The sequence below is a fragment of the Dreissena polymorpha genome, chromosome 11 (genome assembly GCF_020536995.1).
Source record: "Dreissena polymorpha isolate Duluth1 chromosome 11, UMN_Dpol_1.0, whole genome shotgun sequence".
In the NCBI taxonomy this organism is placed as follows: Eukaryota; Metazoa; Mollusca; class Bivalvia; order Myida; family Dreissenidae; genus Dreissena; species Dreissena polymorpha.
In genome coordinates, this window is record NC_068365.1 from 19045191 (window position 1) to 19062103 (window position 16913).

The window sequence follows — 16913 nt, forward strand, 5'->3', positions numbered from 1 at the left end:
GTCGTACATGCCAATTCATAACTGCGAAACGTTTGTGCATACAATGTTGATTATTATCATTTGAACTGGTGACCTAGGTTTTTACTCCGACTAAGTGTTATATGTATCTGAGATTTCGCGAAGACAAACGGTGTTATAAGGTTTCTATACATCATGTATATATATATATATATATATATATATATATATATATATATATATATATATATATATATATATATATATATATATATATATCTATATATATATATATATATATATATATATATATATATATATTCAATTAAATTATTTGCTGGATTTTAAGTCACACCGACGCAGTGCAGGTCATATAGCAACTTTATGGGAACAAAAAATAAATGTTGATAATGTTCTGCTGTTAGGACGGACATATACGAGATTGTTTTGATTACTTGGAAAACATTAACGCAAATTAACTAGCTGCTGTGAATGTGACAATCATAACCGGTATTTCGTGTGTAAAGTTCAAAACTGGCATGAAAAGCACGGGCGAATTGTCATATAAAAACTTTGTAGCGCAGAAAACATTTAGATGTTTACTTTGATAGTAACAAATTTAGCGCGTGGTAATTAAATTGTGTATCCCATATCGCGAACGCAGTTGATTTCTTAAAACGAAAGAACACAAATGCGCTGTATCGGTTAAGTATAGATAGTTCAGTATTGATTTTTCGTCGCTGTATACATTTCCACGAGGACTGCGTGTTACTCGGATGCTAATGCCACAGTGAAAAGACGTTGCCATGGATGGAACGCGCTCATCGGAGCTATGTTGTTTGCGAATGCAGAATCTGAATGCAAAGTGGTTAAATGCAGTAACGAACTACATTCTTTGGTATAAGAATATTATGTTACCTATGGGGCGAATTGCAGAATGCAATCGCCCCCAAAATATCTTGAAATCGATAATCGACCGCAACAAATAACTACCTTCTTTTTCTTTTAAGTACTTGTTCGAGCACTTATTGTTCGCTATAAAAACATAAAAAAAACAATACAAGCATTGAACGCTACAAACAAAAAACTTGGTGTATATCCATGTTACATAAACAATGGAATACGCTACTCATGTGTTTTCTTTTAAATGTTGATAAAACGGATCCCCTATAGTGAAATAACACAAAGGCAATCACATATGAATGATGATAAGTTAGGATGTTACACCTTACCACCATATATCTGCAGTTAAAACCCCAGTTAAAATAGTTTGTTTCATTCATACTGTGTACTAGTTTGATTTTAAATGTTCAATTTATACACATATCACTTCAACCATTAACAGCACAACGAACTACCAGTGAATACTCATATTGTCTCTAATGTTCGGACGTCAACAATTGTCTATCCATCTAGGCGCATAGCTCTCCATACTCGATGATTATTTCGAGTATATATAAAAAATAAACGGAAAACCACTGAAATGGCATTACCTCCTAAACAAAGGAGATAGGAGTAAACATGTTCCTCATAAATTATTATGCATGCTTTTTAAATTCTTGAAAAAGGCACATCTATATCCGTTCACGTTCTCAACAAAACTATAAAACAATATTTTTGGAACGATTTTTTAAAATGTATCTTAATATCAAAGGATATTAACCGTCCCCATTCCGTTATTAATATTGATTATGATAATGGCTACTGTTCGGACTATTGAGTAAAATTGGATCTGTTAACCGGTTTCTTTTTAATAAATCTCTGTATTGATCTCTCTAACTGCGAACTTAAACCACTTACGCCTTTTATATTAAACTTGATATCGAGAACCAAAAGGACCCATTCGTTAAGCATGATACGCTGGCCGTAATTTTAATGGTAAATTGAAATAATGAAATAGATTTTTTGAAACTTATATATATATATAGATCTAGGGCTTTATCAGAATAACATACTTTGTTTAACCGTCTCCATAGATGAATTATGGTTTAATAAATTTCAATTTGTTTAAAAAGAAATTTCGAGTTTCTGAGCAGCTAAGCGGCCTCGGTCTTTTCCAAATTTGTCAAACATATAACTCTTGCCATATATGTATACAGGGGGTTAGGGTGGCGTCTACATTTATACATCAACGTAAGAAGTTGTAAGAAGTTATATTGATCCGATAGTTTTGTATTACCAGGAACAACGGTTACATTGCGATAAACTCGATATATCCTCATACAACTGAAAAAACTAAAAAATAAATTACTCTCGGATCATTGTATGCGATATTAAACTAACATTATGGGTAATGCCAGCTTTTATGAATTACCTCTAATTTCTATAGATGACAATTGGGATATATTTTTACAGATAAAATAACAATTTGTCTAATTACCACATATACGCTGATATAATACATTACACAAATAAAAAGCGGTTGCGCATACGATAAATAGGATTTCTTTGAGTCGATTCAGGCAATTATTGGCGGAATAAAATGCCCTATATATTTCTTGCATTAAAAAAATACACCCACATACGATAAAGGTGTCTCGAATTAAATACATTTTAATATATATGAGAACAAATGATCATCCATATGTCACGCATATGCTGATTAAGGTATAAGTACACGTTGCCATCTTGTCATCTATTGCATACACAGGCGTTACATTTATTATTATTGCGAGTGATGCTATATAAAATCACACGAAATTCGATTTGGGTTATAAGAACAAATATAAATTTTTGCGTTTATTGGCATTAATAGTATGACAATCGTCATACTTTCAGATTGAGCAAATTACAATGACGTATCGTATCGCACTATTTTCTAATAACTTTATTCCGAATTGTAGTTGTTCGGGATTTGGGATCTTCAATTTATTATAGTACAACTATCGAGAGATGCGCCGGTTTCAACTCTTGTATTCGTCATTGCAAACATGGCTATACATTCATCCATGGCAATACATGGCGATTCTACGGCGGCATAAATGGGACATAGGAAATATTTCATTTTACTATTTCTAAATGTCATAGTTATGACGTACCCACGTCATAGCTATGACGTGTGCACGTCATAGAGACTGTTTAATAAAATATTGCCTATGTCCCCTTTATGCCACCGTACGATTCTCTACAAATATAGATATGAAAATAATAAATACCAGGTTCATATCGTTATCAAATTACAATTGCTAATACATACGCATATATAATATGTTCAAAAATGTGTACTCTTTCAAATCATGCATATCTAATATCCTATAGAACATAAAACTAAACTATCGTTTGTAATAAATTATTACTTAAAGCCTCTATAACGCTCAAAATCAACGAAAACTTCGTACAATATTTCTTAAAATAAATTAAGATTTCTTTTAACGATTAAAAATCAGTGTTCCTAATGGCAATTGCCGAAATTTCAACGCCAGATGTGGTCTGGTAAAATAGAAGTAGATACAAAATGCTACAAAGTGTATGCAGTTTAGACTGTGATTTTAGAATTGCTACAAAATGGCTAGTTTTTCAGTGGCGACAAAATTTAAACTATTCAACAATAGTTTGCGAAAGAAAATTAGAAACCTGCAAGATACCTGTATTTATTAAATATTTTAATTGCGAAACAAGTATGTTGTTATGCTGTTACACATATTTATACATTGACTATTGTAAATAAAAAGACAATAAGTGGTGTTAACGTTTCCCAACAGTAGAAATCATTCTTCTGATGAAGTCATTGATATACAGACAAAAGCTCCAGGTATGGCTTTCAATACATAGTGTGTGTTATTTGACAGTCTAAAACTTATTGGATTAAAAAAAATCCTGTCAAATTTGTCAATCAAAATTGATTTTACACATCACATGATTTTGATTATGTTTAATCAGTGTACTGTATGCTAAATGCAACTGCTTTAGCAAGCTGTCAAGTTGAATTGAGACATTTGATGAAACAACCTGTTTCCTGGGTAGGACCAGAACTTAGTGTCTATATGACGTACCATGACGTCGAAAGTCTACCAGACCTACTAGGTAGAACGAGTAATGTACTTCGACGTACAATTTTCACCGACCCTTGAGTGTTAGCCAATCAGAAGACACCTTACGTCTGTTGCTTTTAGAGATATTTTACATTGAACATTATTATTATTATTATTTATACCGAATTATGCGACTATCGACCGCTAACTCATAGATATTGTGCGTATTTATTAAACATTATTATTATTATAATTTATACCAAATACGCACAATATGAGTTAGCGGTCGATAGTCGCATAATTTGGTATAAATTACCCACTTAAGGGATCAACACAGAGACCTCCCAGTGACTAAGCCAGTTAGCAGACAATCCATCCACTATACCACAGACACCGAACCAGCTATAAATTCCTGTGGCTAGAAAACACAAAATAAATAAGAAGCTAGATCTTTAAGCTTGGAACATGTAACTCGTTTTAAGATTGATTTTTTTGGATGCATTACTTAATTATTGCAACAATTATAATATTTTGAACACAATCATGTCCATATATTTATTAAAAATACATGGTGATCAAAAAAACTTAAAAAGCTTTTGCCCGTAAATTAGGTAGCACCTATAATCATATTATTATACTTTGAATAGCATATCTGTTGTTCTATAATCTTATTATTCATGTTTTATTATTAATTTCATTTATTGTAGAGAATCGTCGATGTTACATCTAGGCGCCAATGCTTGTCGTCAGTGTAAGTCGTCAATGCTTGTAATCATTGTCGTCAATGTTAGTCGTCAATCCTTATCGTCATTATACATAAAGGAAATAAAAGCAGAAACAGAGACGTATTCTTGATTACTTGATTATTCCTACGGCGTCCTCTCAACACTCATACTAAAAAGCATGTTGATGCAGATTTTTTAAAAGAGAAGTTTGTTTAAGGTAAACAATATTGTTTTACGTTTATTGGTAGCATGTTTTACGACATCAGGTTATGGGCGGATATACATCTCGGATACAATCTAATATTTGCGGGTATGTTTAAGTTTATTTACCGTACCCGGGGTACATGTAATGAAACTTAAGAGTACCCGGGGTACATGTAAGTAGTACCCGAGCCGAGAATGACCAATCGAGCCTTAGTAAGTGAGTGATGGGATAACATGCACTGAGGGTGTATACACCATCAGTTTCTAACAGTGTAAGTTATAATGAAAAAAACTCATCCTTTATATAAAAATACTAGTTAGTCATTAGCATCAGAATAAATGTGGTCTAAATACTAATAGCCGTCAATGTACCATAACTTCTAGCCTTGTACTTGAAGATTTAACACACTTAAGCATGAACTGAACCATAGATCATTTCATTCAATAGATTATCAAAAACCAAGTTTCATTAAACGAACAATATCATGTAATAAACGCACTTAAAACGCTTAACATATCTGCCTTTCAATCGAATACTAATGTTTACATTCTAGCTTAAACTGATAAAATAGGATCTTCAACGGGTGTCATACCAAATAACCTATTACAATTTTCACATTTCATAGATACTGTACATGTACTGGGGAGAGGACCCTTCGATGATGTTGGTATAACTCTAGGCCCAATCCATTTGTATACATGTACTTTAATCTGTCTATTATTTGTAATTGTTTGTAAATGAATGTGTATATACACTAAAATATGTTGAACTAAACATGTACAGTGGAAATGAATGATCACGGTTTACTGCCAATTTATGCGCATTTAAAGTGTAAATTTAAATCTCCCGTAAGAGACGCACAACATCGCTGGTCACGAATCGAATCGGGTAATTTTTTACATCCACGTGATAAAAGTAGTCAATGAACTGTTTTAACTCCTTTAGTTCCTGACGAACTCGTCGGGTTTCTACAGACTCACGACGTTCTTTTATTAACGTTTCAGTGAAGCTTATGTAAAAGCAATCGCGTTCACTTGAATTAGCCATTTTATTCTGTGAAACTACATACAGATGCCACTTTTACACGGTCCCTTCTTTTATAAACTCACGATTTGAATGTCTTATTCAAGAAAGCCTAATTGACAAGAGATAACATATACCAGACGATTATCGATGGTATTTGGAGCGATCTTAAATAACTATGTAACGTATAAGAACATTAATTTAATGACTTAAAGATCTGGCGCTTGCTTTTAGTCTGCAAACTGTCCAGCCTGGGTGGAACTCGAATCGTTTTGAAAAGTTCTTTTACAAATTAATGAGTTTGTGTTGCATGTAGCTCGGTTGGTATACTTCAAACGGACTTAAATCCAATCTTTCAAAACGGATCGATACCTACGCAAACTATGCTCAAAATATTATCTATCGTAATTGACTTTTGGAGATCAATACTGCATTGACCAATCATAGCATTTTACTTCCGCCTATGGCCTGTTTATGAGCGAATTTGCGACACACTGCACGAAAATATGGTAAGAACTTATTTTTATTTTTTATTTTAATGTTTAAATTTAGTTATTTTTAAAGATGTAAAATTGTTTCAATTTTTAATGGTTTTAAATATGTTTTTTTTTATATGTGTACAGATATTAGCTAGCATATACAAAGGATGTACGTTTGTTCACGTTTGTATATCATTTAGAGGTATAGCTGTATTAATTTTAAAGAACGATTAAACTAAAAAAAACACGGAATATTGTACACCTCGATTATACTTATAATTAATTACACCAGATCTCAATAAATAGCAAATTGTATTAATACCGTCTGTTTGTTACGTTTTTCGAAAATACTTTTACATTCAAACACGTTTTCGTATTTATGAAAACTGAAGAATAGTAAGTTAGTAATAAATGTAAAGCGAATATTATTTGACATGATTGACAAACAACACTTTCTCTTGATAATGTATGTTGAGATTAAATATTAATGTAAAAGAATTGTGCTTATATCGACATCCTTATTAATAGTTCATAAGAAATAAAGACAAATCTATAAATACTTAGAACAAAATTGTGTACTAGCAAATCAATGTTGTTTCCTCTTTATATCAATACTAAACTAAATATTATTTTATTTGCTGACTTTTTTATACAATCAATACGATGGGGTTGAATTCACGAATTCTTCAGAATTGTTTTGCGAATTGGAAAGGCTTCGAATATTAACGCGTGTGGTTTTTAGGTCGACAGGCGACATTCTCGCGATATATCATATTGAATGTCGCGCGTCATATCGTGCGTCGAGAGAATGTCGAGAGAATGTCAAGTGTCGCGCTCGAAGGTCGACACACGACATTCTCGCGACATTCAAGCGACATTCTCTCGACGCTCAATACGACGCGCGACAATTCAGTCGACAGTCAAGATTTTCTGCGATTTTTTTTTCTAAAACCCAGCGCGATATATGCGACACTCAAATATTGATTGTCGCATGATTGTCGCGCGTCGTATTGAGCGTCGAGAGAATGGCTATGAATGTCGTGTGTCGACCTCGAAGGTCGACACGCAACAGTCAACTTGGCCCTATCCGGATTCCGTACTTTAGGGCTACGCCCCAGGCCAAAAACAACTACATACTAAATGTACCCAATACTGTCTGATGCAGTAGTAAATGTAATGTGTTCTACCTAATACACGACAAACGTCTTAAAGAAATCATTTAAACTTGTCGAAGATATAAATAACGCATTCAATCACTATGAAACTATTCACCCGTTGAGAATTAAGAAAAGACGGAATATACTTGGAAGTCTTATTACTTCCGCCTAAGACACGATTAGCAGCGACAGCGAAAATAAGTGCCTGCGAATATGGTAAGAATTTATTTGTTTTACATGAATTTATGATAAGTTTGGTATTTATTCAAAACCATGTTGTTATGGTATAGACTCTATAAATCAAAAGGTTTTCTTTAATACTAATGGTATATGCTTTTATGTTATTAATATTAATTTTTAAAATCGAAAGTGCGTCATTGGGGTAAATATTTACAGGTAGTTTTACCTGTTTGACTCAAACGAGTATAACACTCAATAATAATGGTAAGTACCATGCATATTTTGCCCATTTGACAGTGCAAAATATTACTAGTAGGTAGTCAAAAAAAATTCAAATTTTATATATTACCGTGCATTTGTACCGTAAATCGAAAGTACAATACCAAATGTCCAGCTAACAAACTATAGGATATTGTGTCATTTGGTTGGATTCAAAAACGTGTGTTTACAAACAAACAATTGAAACGATAAATCATGGATAATCTTCAGCACAGGTCGAGATAAGGACATGTGTAACGAAACATATAAATGTGTCTTGTAAAAAGACAGGCATACACAAGTCTGAGGTTGTCATATTGTAGTCAAGTGTTTAAGTGCTTGCTAAATGTATGTGGATTAAATTACCCGATTAAATATTGCATTATATGTCTCGGCACATGCAATATTGTATCGGTTAAAATAGTACATATCAAAGCAACGATTGTGTACGATATACACGCTGTTTTCTCCAGCGTGCAAATCCTTTATATTGCGTTATATTTGATACGAGCAATTTTCATTACCCGTAAATAAAAAGGTCGATCTTAATGCTCATAAACAACAAATGTTATATAAGATATAAATAAAACTGTTTCTTCTTGAATAGACATAAATATTTGTCTATTTTGGTCACTGTTACTAAAGCAGTGTAACTGTATACATTAAATCAACATTTAACTAACATAAATGTATACAATTTTGTCACAAAAATGGGTCTCATTTGAACGCTCTTCCCTTAAGACATGTGATCTACAGGATATATTGCTTTATCTAAAATCTAATAAGATAAAATACTTTGTTCCTGTTTAAAACCCTCAATTCAGAGATGTCTTTATAAGAATTTTGAGGTATTGCCTTATTTAACCAAGTTAACCTAATAACAATTCGAAAAAATAAACCGCAATAAATCATTTATCTGAGCAAAACTAATCTAACCCCTAAAACATATGTTAGTGTACATGACGCTGGTTAATAAATGCTGTCGAATAATCTGATTTGCCTCAGTCTGCGCGTCGGTAAACAGTTTAAGTGTACTTATTATGTTGTAATTCACTGATCAATTTCCCAAACTGTTAAACACATGAAGTAATGCAAGTTTGAAAACATATCATCAACGTACATATGGCCGCTATCGCCATTTCAAGTGTGCAAAAGTTACAGAAAATGAATAATTCGGACTAGCTTTTATAGGGTGATGCTATCAATAGTCGAAACCGAAAGTGTTTCAAATAGGTTATTATGAACAGGTATTTGTATCTGTGTAGCAAAGAACTCTTAAACAGCTGAGTTCCATCTATATTGTGTCCTTTCAACTGAACCAATTATTACGTACACATAATCTCTATCCACTCCAGGTTTTATATTATCGAGTAATTATAACGTTAAAGAATTACAGTTGATAAATGCAAGTGAAACGAAACACATAATTATGCGAAATCTACAAAGCCAGAAAAATAAATGTCTGGACATTAAAGTGCAGGTATTACATGCTTGTCAATATTAATAGCTAGCAAAATACGCTCTGAAATACTTCAATAATTTCAAGACACATTGAAGTTTCAATTACTAAATTGCACATATCCAATCGATTATTGTACGGTATTAAAGCCGTTTATTATGCTTGTAAAACCTTTAAATTTGTATCTTGTATCGTGCGTTGATAAATGATACGAGCTATGCCAATTAGCGATCCAATTTTAATTCTATTTTTGAGCTTGTACACAAATAAAACTGTGCTACTGTATGGCGAATGTAACAAATGTATTGTCAATAGTGCGGTATCTTTGGCTGATCGTTTAGATGTAACGCAATCTCTTGCACGACGGTTACATTACATTCACCTCTGTGTTGGGCTCAGAACGGACTATTGTTATGAAAGCGTCTCATTCATGTCATGATCTTACCAAGCGTTCATCATTGAGGTTACAGTATACTAAACAATCTCTTGCACGACGGTTACATTGCATTCACTGCATTAAAGAAAACCATCTCATACCATGATATCTTATATCAGTCTTAATTCATTATTATAAAATTGATATGGTCGAAGCGATTCCTAACGTCACTCAATAAACATTATGTTTAATTATTTACATATGTAAAGTGCTTGGAATGATTCCATCTGCGTAAATGGGCAATAAAATAGTTCCAAAGAGTTGCATTAAAACTCGCAAGTATTTGCACGATTTATCGTACAATTAAAAGTCATATTTCTTAATTTAATGCATGAGATCTTAAATATCCAATCAAATATACATTGGATGCGTTTGTTCGGTTTTAGCTATTTTATAGACAAAATGGCGTGCTGAGCCTTTCGCAGAGTTGTATGTGAGAGCAAGGAACGACAACTCTGCGTGGAGATTGGATGTAACGGTGAAGCAAGCCAACTTGATTGCGTTTAGACGATCAATTAAATAGCATACATGCGAACAATTAGGTCAAAAACATTGTCGCCTTTTTTCAGTTTACGTTTTTTCTGGTTGTCGATGAATGCCGGAGTAATAGGAGCATTCCGTTTCTGCGCATTGGCAATTAAGTACTAGTAGTAGTTGTAGTTGTATATTTTATTGAAATGACGCATAGTACATAAATAATCATTGACATTTACAGCAATAATACGATCAATAGTATTATCAGCAAATATATATACAAAACATTGTACTACCCAGCCATATGAATGGCTTACGAGTCACTGAGTTGACATGTTATCGGTGTAGTAATAAAATCACATCAAAATAGTGCAACAAAGATCACGATAATAAAAAGAGTTAAATTGTTTAAAGTATACACATTGATAGTTTAGATCAATAACTTGTGTCAATTATTAACAAGCGGACTTACAATCATAGTATTGCAAGTTTATGTACAAATAAGTAATAGTATTTACATAGGTAATATAATTTACATAATGATTTGTTTAATTTATGTCGGATACATATAATGCTTCCGATCCTTTCATATAGCAATCTTGAATGAATAATGCAGATTTATAAATAAGTCTCTTATCAGTCAGCATACATGATAGCCTCTCGTTATATGGAATGTTAGTTATGTTTGGTTTAATATTTGATACACAGTTATAAAATGATTATCTTAAACAAAGGTAGAATGGACATTCAAATAAGAAATGATATTCTGTTTCGACCTGATTGGGTTCTTTACACAGAAGGCATAGTCTTTCTTCGATTTTTTAGTTTCTAAGCCGCCCGGTTTCAATGCGCAGCGGCAAGGTACCTGTTCTTATTTGAGCAATGTTAGATCACAAGTGCTTTGGTAGTTGCATAGACACATAATTTTCATATCCAATACGTGTTTAATTTGCCGGTAAGTCCAGAGCTTGGGTTGGGAAACGAGATCGTGTTGCCATTGGTCAGCATATATACGTGTAAATGTCTCTTAAGCATGGCATAGCAAATTGTCAAGCGACGGTTGCTCATGGATTTAGTAGCATACAGGTCAAGTAAATTTTATTGTTCAAAAACAGGTTTCACGTCTGAACACCATCCGTGGCTGTGTGCGTGATCCCACAAAAATACTTTCTTTGTAATTCTTTCATCTGGCATTTTGACGAGACGGTCCCATAGGCGGAGCATGTTCAGGTGATGTCGCATTGTGGGCGCTTGCCATCCAGTATCGCCATTTATCGCCAAGTTCGACGCATGTTTATTGACGCCTAGTAACGACCGGATGGCTTTGTTCTGTATCGTGTCACATTTTGCGTATTTTTTATACCCCCATACCCCAGAGCTGTAGGCCATCACCGGGATTACACTGGTGTCGTAGAGTTTTGTGAAGACCTTTTTATGTAAGTCCACTTAATGGAGTAGCTTTGTTTAACAAGCAACCAAGTGCGCGACCGGCAGAATCCGCTAATATATTTGCTGTCTCCGTGAAGTCAAGCGTATCGGTCAATACACAACCCAAGTATTTATAACTCGGTTTAACACTAATGATATCGTCTATTATTTTAAAGAGGTAATCCGTTTTATTTGGGCTATGTTTTCTAACGTGCACGATGTTCGTTTTTGTTGGATTAATTTTCATGCGCCAGTTTTTACACCAGTCACTCACTTAATTAAGCATGTTCTGTAAATTGTCCTCGTTTTCACTCAGGATAACAATGTTGTCCGCGTAAAGAAGTATGCATATATTTTCACCGTTAATCATGATTCCCAAGTTCATGCACTTTCATTCTACAGCTATATCGTTTATGTATAGTCCGAATAGGGTAGGCGATATTTTATTTCCCTGTTCTACGGAGCATTCTATGTCAAAGTAGTCCGTTAGGTGCCCATTGACATCAACCCTTGCACGAGAAGTGCTATACAGATGTCGCAGTATATTATAGAACTGTCCTTGAACGCCGACGGATAATAGTTTTGCCAGCAAGCAGTCTTTGTCAACCCGGTCGAAGGCCTTCATCATGTTAATAAAGCACGCATATGTTGGTAAGCCTGGCGATTTTCTATTTCGGATGATAGAACATAGTGTAAATAGATGGTCTGTACAGGAACGCAGTTTCCGGAAGCCGTTTTGCTCGTCTACTATTATATCGTTAGAGTCCAGATATTTTGTTTGTCGGCTATATAAAACGCTTGAGAAAATTTTGCTTACCGCCGGCATTGGACTTATTCCACGGTAGATGAGCGGTATACGGCGGTCGCTTGTGCTGCTTTTCGGTAATGGCTTAATGATTGACGATGACCATAACGCGGGCGTTATCCCGGTGATAAAACATTTGTTAAATAGTTCATGGAGGAGCTTGTATGAATTTTCATTTTTGAACACATCATACGAGAGTAGGTCTTCACCACATGCCTCGCCATTTTTACAAATCAGAACAGCCTTTCTTATTTCAGCAATGGAAATGTTAGCGTTCAAAATTGAACACGAGTTGTCCTCCTGGTTTTCAATACAGTGTTCTTCCATGTCGGTTTTGAATTGTTTGACATCATTATAAAATTGTTCGTCAAAGTTTGATCCTTTGCAAGCTTTTGCTTTGTTAAATAGGTTTTTAAAATCAATCTCCCACCTTTTAAGGACTCTTGTTCTGTCATATACAATGTCGCCGTTTTCGTCAAGTGTCTCCATGGGTATTGTGGAGCTTTGTTTTGGGCCCAGTGATTTTATGTGGCGCCAAAATTCTTTGGGATTCTTTGTGCAGATTTCCTCGAGTTCAGTTTGCTGGTGTCGTTCGTATTGTCGTTTGCGCTTTTTGATCTCCCTATCAAACTGCTTTTGTTTATCCTTATATAACTGCCTATGTCTGTGTTTCTCGCGTTTATTTCCAGAGCATTTCAAAAAGTTATGTTCCAGTTCACTCACTTGTAGTATCTCAATATAATAATATTAATAAAGTATCCCCATAATTATGACACTTGACTATTAGTATTTATCGTGTTTAAAAGAAGTGTGTATGTAAGATTGTTTCGTAACGGGGCTCACTGCGTTCTGAACATACCGGTCTTACTTATAGATCGGTATTCAATTCAACATGTTATGCCATATTTTACTAACGTAATTTGTATTTTAAATATTCCTTTAAATGCTTAAAACAAGATAATCATGTATATAGCAAACAATATCGTGTAACTAAAAATTTAAAAGTCATGTCCCCTAACGAGATCATATTAAATTTGTTACCTAAGAAGAAACAGCGAAAAACAACTTGTTTAAGCTTTTTAGCTCACCTGATTGCTCAGGTGAGCTTTTGTGACCGGTCTTTGTCCGTCGTATGTCCGTCCGTCCGTCCGTCCGTTAACATTTGCTCGTAAACACTCTAGAGGCCACATTTCTTTTCCCATCTTCATGAAACTTGGTTAGAAGCTTTGTCCCAATGAAATCTCGGCCGAGTTCGAAACTGGGTTGTGCCGGGTCAAAAACTAGGTCACTAGGTAAAAAAAGAAAAACCTTGTAAACACTGAAGAAGTCACATTTCATACCCAATCTTCATGTAACTTTGTCAAAATGTTTGTCTTAATGATATCTTGGTTGAGTTCAAAAGTGTTTCCGATCCGTTGAAAAACATGGCCGCCAGTGGGCGGGGCAGTTTTCCTTATTCGGCTATAGAGAAACCTTGTAAACACTCTAGAAGTCACAATTTTTGCCCAATCATCATGAAAGTTGGTCAAAACATTGGGTCAATTGATGTCTCGGACGAGTTCGAAAAGGGTCGAGATCGGTGTAAATAAAACATGGCCACCAGTGGGCAGGGCATTTTTCTCTATATGTATGTAGTGGCAGTTTTACCTATTTGGCTATAGAGAAACCTCGTAAACACTCTAGAAGTCACAACTTTTGCCCAATCATCATGAAAGTTGGTCAAAACATTGGTTTTATTGATATCTCGGACGTGTTTGAAAATGGTCGGGATCGGTGGAAAAACATGGCCGCCAGTGGGCGGGGCATTTTTCTCTATATGTATATAGTGAAAACATGTGAACACAGTAGAAGTCACATTATTGGCCAAATTTTCATGAAATTTGCTCAGAACATTTGGTTTCTTGATACGAGATGTGAGTTAAAAAATGGTTCCGGTCAGTTAATTAACATGGCTGCTGGGAGGGGGGCAGTTTTCTCATTATGCCCCCCCCCTTTCGAAGAAGAGGGGGTATATTGTTTTGCTCATGTCGGTCCGTCCGTCCACCAGATGGTTTCCGGATGATTACTCAAGAGCGCTTATGCCAGGGATCATGAAACTTCATAGGTACATTGATCATGACTCGTAGATGACCCCTATTGATTTTCAAGTCACTAGATCAAAGGTCAAGGTCACGATGACCCGAAAAAGCAAAATGGTTTCCGGATGATAACTCAAGAACGCTTATGCCTAGGATCATGAAACTTCATAGATACACTGATCATGACTCGCAGATGACCCTATTGATTTCCAGGTCACTAGGTCAAAGGTCAAGGTCACGGTGACCCAAAGCAGTAAAATGGTTTCCGGATGATAATTCAAGAACGCTTATGCCTAGGTCACGAAACATCATAGATACATTGATCATGACTCACAGATAACCCCTATTGGTTTTCAGGTCACTAGGTGAAAGGTCAAGGTCACGATGGTCCGTCCGTCCGTCCGTTAACATTTGCTCGTAAACACTCTATAGGCAACATTTCTTGTCCCATCTTCATGAAACTTGGTCAGAAGCTTTGTCCCAATGAAATCTCAGCCGAGTTCGAAACTGGGTTGTGCCGGGTTAAAAACTAGGTCACTAGGTTAAAAAAAGAAAAACCTTGTAAACACTGTAGAAGTCACATTTCATGCCCAATTTTCATGTAGCTTTGTTTAAATGTTTGTCTTATTTATATCTTGGTTGAGTTCAAAAGTGGTTCCGATCCGTTGAAAAACATGGCCGCCAGTGGGCGGGGCAGTTTTCCTTATTTTGCTATAGAGAAACCTTGTAAACACTCTAGAAGTCACAATTTTTGCCCAATCATCATGAAAGTTGGTCAAAACATTGGTTCGATTGATGTCTCGGACGAGTTCGAAAATGGTCGAGATCGGTGAAAAAAAATGGCCATCAGTGGGCGGGGCATTTTTCTCTATATGTATATAGTGGCAGTTTTCCCTATTTGGCTATAGAAAAACCTTGTAAACACTCTAGAAGTCACAACTTTTGCCCAATTATCATGAAAGTTGGTCAAAACATTGGTTTTATTGATATCTCGGACGTGTTTGAATATGGTCGGGATCGGTGAAAAAACATGGCCGCCAGTGGGCGGGGAATTTTTCTCTATATGTATATTGTGAAAACATGTGAACACAGTAGAAGTCACATTTTTGGTCCAATTTTCATGAAATTTGCTCAGAACATTTGTTTCCTTAAAACGAGAGTTGAGTTAAAAAATGGTTCCGGTCAGTTGAATAACATGGCTGCTGGGAGGTGGGGGGCAGTTTTCTCATTATGCCCCCCCCCTTTCGAAGAAGAGGGGGTATATTGTTTTGCTCATGTCGGTCCGTCCGTCCACCAGATGGTTTCCGGATGATAACTCAAGAGCGCTTATGCCAAGGATCATGAAACTTCATAGGTACATTGATCATGACTCGCAGATGACCCCTATTGATTTTCAGGTCACTAGGTCAAAGGTCAAGGTCACGATGAGCCGAAATATCAAAATGGTTTCCGGATGATAACTCAAGAACTCTTATGCCTAGGATCATGAAACTTCATAGATACATTGATCATGACTCGCAAATGACCCCTATTGATTTTCAGGTCACTAGGTCACAGGTCAAGGTCACGGTGATCCAAAGCAGTAAAATAGTTTCCGGATGATAACTCAAGAACGCTTATGCCTAGGATCATGAAACTTCATAGATACACTGATCAGATAACCCTTATTTATTTTCAGGTCACTAGGTCAAAGGTCAAGGTCACGATGACCCGAAATAGTAAAATGGTTTCCGGATGAAACTCAAGAACGCTTAGGCCTAGGATCATGAAACTTCATAGGTACATTGATCATGACTCGTAGATTACCCCAATTGATTTTCAGGTCACTAGGTCAAAGGTCAAGGTCACGGTGACCTGAAATAGTAAAATGGTTTCTGGATGATAACTCAAGAACGCTTTTTGATTATCAGGTCACTAGGTCAAAGGTCAAGGTCACAGTGCCAAAAAACGTATTCACACAATGGCTGTCAAGGTCACCGCGACTCAACTTAGAAAAATGGTTTCCGGATGATAACTCAAGAATGCTTACGCCTAGGATCATGAAACTTCATAGGTACATTGATCATGACTCGCAGATGAAATAATGGTGAAACTTGACCAGGATGTTTGTCTGGACAATATCTAGGTCAAGTTTGACATTTGGTAAAGATTGAATGAACCGACTCCTCTCAGGTGAGCGAACCTCTTGTTGTGGTTAAATGACAAATCAAACGCTAAAATACTGAGCCATGTTTTGTTGCAAAACGCTAACATCGCGTGTTTTGGCTCTATCGTCTT

At 35.4% G+C, this 16913-nt stretch overlaps 1 protein-coding gene across 1 annotated transcript in view; it reads left to right on the plus strand.

Moving 5' to 3' along the window:
• The first annotated feature begins 6300 nt into the window (after positions 1-6300).
• LOC127849656 (heat shock 70 kDa protein 12A-like) overlaps positions 6301-16913 on the plus strand; it is a 38533-nt gene continuing 27920 nt past the window's right edge. The window contains exon 1 of the mRNA XM_052382403.1: positions 6301-6391. Coding sequence (XP_052238363.1) covers positions 6389-6391 — 3 coding nt within the window. The 5' untranslated portion in view covers positions 6301-6388. The remainder of the gene's footprint in view (positions 6392-16913) is intronic.